Consider the following 4,683-nt stretch of genomic DNA (forward strand, 5'->3'; position numbering starts at 1 on the left):
CCCTTTGCAGTTTCTAAAGATTAAAATGTAACACACTTTAATCACAACGAAGCCTGTCATAGAGGAATTCAAATGGAAATGCGACCCCCAAAAGTACATTGGTACCCCAGTGAGCTGATTTCTATTAGAGAAAGAAGTGCTTCCCGGGAAATTTGGGAGTCCAAACAGCCTGTCCAATTGCCCAGCATGACATGGAGGGAAAAGACAAATCTTGGGAGTCATAGGGATTAGAGCTGAAATCGTGATTTAGGATTGCGTGACTTGAAAAAGTGCCATCATCTCTCTTGGCCTCTCTTTCCTCCTCTGAAAAACGATAGTAATGCCTATCTTGCAAGATTATTAAGGGGATTAGCCATGCTAATAGGAACAGCAAGAACACTGCCGATAGCGATTGTGTATGAGACTATTTTTGATCAGCATGCTCAGTCTCCCATGAACCCATGGAGGGACTTGCTTGTTAAATTCTGTTCTGATGCAGGTGTCTCTTGAGTTTGCATTTGGAGCCTGAAACGTCTGTTCCCCTCATTATGCTGCTTCTCGAATGTTACTTAGTTTGGTTTAAACCCTCAGAAATGCAACCTCAGGTAAGCACTCAGAAACAGTTAAAGACTACTAAATTTTACATTTAAGATTTTTGTATTTCTTGAGTCGAATCTGCCCCCATCGATTTTCATTTGTTCCCCTCAAAACTGTTTGCTAAAATGACTCTTTTCCTTTGAATGGAGAATTTGTCCAAGATTGTGAATCACCTGGTGGGAAGGATTGGGTCTCCCACCCTGGAGCACCCGACGCAGCTCTCCTCCTTCCTTTGGACAAACAACAACCCCCAAAGAGTCCATTTTTTTATCAATGTATATTTTCTATAAAGGAGTTGCTAAAACACAAGTCCTAATTTTTCGAATTGTTTTTAATGTGGCTAAAGTATGAAACAATTTTTCTTTTATTGGTCTCACTATTAAAATTAAGGGATCGAGCTAAAGGTTTCAACAAACAAAATGCATCAGCTCAACTCCAACCACCTCCATTTTATCACACACACCCTGCACTGCTGCAATCAGAGAAAGATAGAGTGGATCAAATCTTGTGTGGCAGACTCCTGACGAGTGGTCAAAACTCCTTGGAGCTAAGGGGCTGTTCTCCCACTAGACTGCTGTTTTTTAAATATTTCTCTTTGAAAACAACAGCATGATTAATTCCACCATTTCATCTTAGATTACTGATGTAGAAACAACAGTGCACTATGAGCAATTATTAAAAACATTTTATTATGTATAATTTGTACATGCTTCCATTGTGATGCTTGGGGTGAGTTATTTTCCAGGATGTGATGTCATCTACCAAGATTAACTAGGTCTAATTTTCGTCCTGCCGTGCCACATACAAAAATACAATTTTCACGGTGAAATCCCCTTCTTTACACAAAGATACACAAAAGTTTGTCAGACGAATAAAATAAGAAAGAATACTTTGCACATCACACAAGGCACCATCCTTCACACAGCAACATCTAATGACTTCTTTTATTTGGAAACAACGGGAAAAGAGCCCCTGCCCTCAAAGGGAAATGCAAAATTTGTTGCTAAAGCCAAACTCCCGGTGATGAAGGCTGGTCCTCTGGGGAAAGTGGGGGACCGGGGACCCCTGGAGAAGGGTGGGCGCCTCATAAGCACTTCAGGAGGAAGGAATTGCAGGAGGTTCCTCGGGGACAGTCGCACAGCTTCCCGATCCGGGCTCCTTTTCGCACTGCACACTGCTCTCCTGCGTCGCACTGCAAAGAACACAAGTGTGGTCACGGGCAGGAGCAAAGCCAGGCTCCCATCAACACAACTTCTGCCTCTTGGGAGGGAGGGTGGACCCCATCTCCACCACCAGAGGTCTAAGTACAGTCAGGCCTGAAATGCAGAGAGCCTTGTCTTATCATTTCAGCGAGAGAACAGAAAAGAAAGAAGTTTAAATTATCGAGCCCCTCCTACCATCTTCCACCTTACATTTCCTGGCTCCTTTAATTGCTCTACCAAAAGAAAAAAAAATCACCAGACCTTTTTTCTAAGAAATGAACAATAGATCTATATTTTCTCACAACCGCTCCTCCCTGCTTTCCGCCTCCTTATCCCAAGAAGGAAGATTTAGGGTTGTGTGTGGGGGTGTGTGTGTGTGTGTTCTCCGAGGAAGGTAACCAGCCCTGAATCAAGAACTTTGACCCTAGAACCTAGGTTAAAAAACTGGCAGTGCCCAGGAAGGCAGGAAGAAAACTGGAGGGACAAGAACTGAGTATATTTAAGGGCTTTTCCAACTCGGAGAATTCTTTGCGAGATGAAAGTCGCTTATCTTCAGGAAATGCTCTTTCCAGACCCGAGAGAGAGCTGGTTCCTGGCACAAGCTGTTCTTGCTGGGAACTGGCTGGTCTGAGCTTTGCGCTTAGAGACCCAGGGGCAAGCCTGGCGGTGCAAACAAACGGAGCCCACAGCATTCTCCAAGCCCATTACCTAAATTACTAAGCCACATCCCGGGGGAAAGGTCGTGGATAAGACTCAAGGTGGTGTCTTTCCTCCCGGAAAAGCCTGGGGAGGGGGGCCCCAAAGGCTTACCATGGGGACTTGGCCGTACTTCTTCTCGTAGATGGGAATGCGTTTACTCTTGAGCTTCTTGAGGACTTCCTGCAGCGCCTCGATCTGCAACACACCGCCCCGGCCGAGTTGCCGCCTTGGCTGCGAGCCAGCCCGGGTGCTCACTCCCAGCGCGAGTTCCGAGGAGCCCGCACCACACTCTCCTCCCTGGGACCCCACTCCAGCGTGTCCCACGCACCGACCCCAGGTCCGGGAGCCGGGCCGGGGATCCGCTCTACGAGCTTCGGGGCCGGGGCTCGGGAGGCTCCTCGGAGGACGGCGGGCGCCCCGACTCTGGGCATGCGGTGGGAGGGGAGCGGAGGGCGCGCACAAAGAAAGGGACCGCGCGGGGCCCAGGGGAGCCGGGGAGGGGTACCGACCAGCTCCTTCTCGTGCGAGGCGTCCTCCACGGCGGAGTAGAGGTCCAGGGCGCGGGGCTGGAGCTCGGCGTCCTCCTGGGCGCGCGCGCCCAGCAGAGGCGGCAGCAGCAGCAGGGCGGCAGCCAGGACGGGCAGCAGCCGCAGGCGGGGGCTCTCCATGGTGCTGAACTCCCGCCGGCGGCCGCGCGCCCGCTTTATAGCCGCCGAGCCGCGCGGCGCGCGGGGAGGGGCGCAGGGAAGGGGCGCGGAGGAGGCCCGGGTCAGCCGTCCGGAGGCAGCCCCCGCCGCCGCTTGACGTCAAAGCCCGCGGGCCCCGGGGCCGGAACGAGGCTCTGCGCACGGATGGGCCGGTGCGCGGGGAACGGGGACCCCGCGCCCCAACGCGGTCAGCCCCGCGGCCAGGGGCTCCCCGGGGGGCCTGAGCTGAAGTCAGGGGCGAAGGTGAGGGATGGGGAGCTGGAGGGGGCTAGGAAATGGGAGTCAGGCCCACGCAGAAGTGTCGCTCCCCAGCACCCAGCAGGGGCGGCTGCGCAACCCGCCTCACCGGCCCCACCCTGCCTCTCACCCCAGCCCCTATGTGGCAGCAAGAGGGGGGTGCGCACCTTACCAGGCGCTCGAAAATAGAGAAATCATGGCCTCCCCCACGATGGGTTCTTTGATGGATCTGTGTGGTAATGAGAAAGGAAGGGAAACAGACTCACCCCAATTCAGGGGCGGAGTGGAGGAGGCAGAGAGCCAGCTCTGGTTCAGTCCTGGCTCCACCACTTACAAGCTGTGTGACTTTGGGCAAAATAAAGCACCTGTCTGAGCCTCACCTTTTTCTTTTGTAAACTGGAATTTAAAAATGCACCTCCCAGAGTTATCAGGAGGATAGAACGAGACACTAGGTATGTAAACCCTGGCCAGTGAGCACTAAGTCCCCCCCCCCCCCCCAGATAAGTGGCTGTGTGCACTATCTCAGCTTTTCCCTGGGGCAAATTCAACCATCCTCAGAACCTCTCCTACCTATCACCCACCCTGGTATCTAAGAAGCCTGTCCAGAAAGAAAACAAAGGGGATGAAAAAATGCAACTCCTGATTGTGGAAATATCTCCAGAGATCAGCAGTCAGAGGTGAGCTAGGTCTTTGGTGACCTGTGAAGACACTGTTTTTTAAAAGGTCTGGGTCCTTGTAGCCTGAATACAAATGAAAGTTCCTGTAGGAGATGCGATGTTTTCCCACTTAGACCTAGAGGCTTATCCCACCTGCCTGCCAACCTGGCTTCTTCCACTACATCCTCCTTCCCTCAACTGCTTCTGAATCCATCCACTCTTCTCCATCCCCATCTCTACCACCCAGACCTGCACAGCTGTCCCAACCTACGTCTTGCCTACACCCAACCTCACCCCATCTTCTCTTGCTTTCCTCTAATCCATAACTCACCACCAGCCAGAGTGTTTTTCCCTGTAAAATACATTAATGGCTTCCCATCTTACTAAGCACTGAATCTAAATTCCTTATCCTGACTTACAAGGTCCTACAAGATCTGCACCCCTCTCCAACTTCATGTCCTACATTCTGCCCCAGGCCGCTCCACTCCAGCCTCAGTGGCTTCTTTTTGGCCCTCTAACAGACAACCTCATTCTTACTTGAGAGCCTTTGTATTTACCTTATCTGGAAAGGTCTTCCTGCATCTCCAAATAATTGACTGTTTAAAA

The 4,683-nt window shown here is 51.4% G+C and overlaps 1 protein-coding gene across 1 annotated transcript; it reads right to left on the reverse strand.

Annotated features, from left to right (window-relative positions):
• Positions 1-1,246: 1,246 nt before the first annotated feature.
• CARTPT (CART prepropeptide) lies at positions 1,247-3,145 on the reverse strand. Its single transcript, XM_004420469.3, has 3 exons — positions 2,987-3,145; positions 2,589-2,672; positions 1,247-1,768 (listed from the first exon to the last, which is right to left on the reverse strand). The coding sequence occupies exons 1-3, from the start codon at positions 3,143-3,145 to the stop codon at positions 1,661-1,663; spliced, it is 351 nt and encodes a 116-aa protein (XP_004420526.1). The 3' UTR covers positions 1,247-1,660.
• Positions 3,146-4,683: the final 1,538 nt, after the last annotated feature.

This window comes from Ceratotherium simum, chromosome 4 (genome assembly GCF_057802395.1).
Source record: "Ceratotherium simum simum isolate JZ-2026a chromosome 4, ASM5780239v1, whole genome shotgun sequence".
Classification (NCBI taxonomy): domain Eukaryota; kingdom Metazoa; phylum Chordata; class Mammalia; order Perissodactyla; family Rhinocerotidae; genus Ceratotherium; species Ceratotherium simum.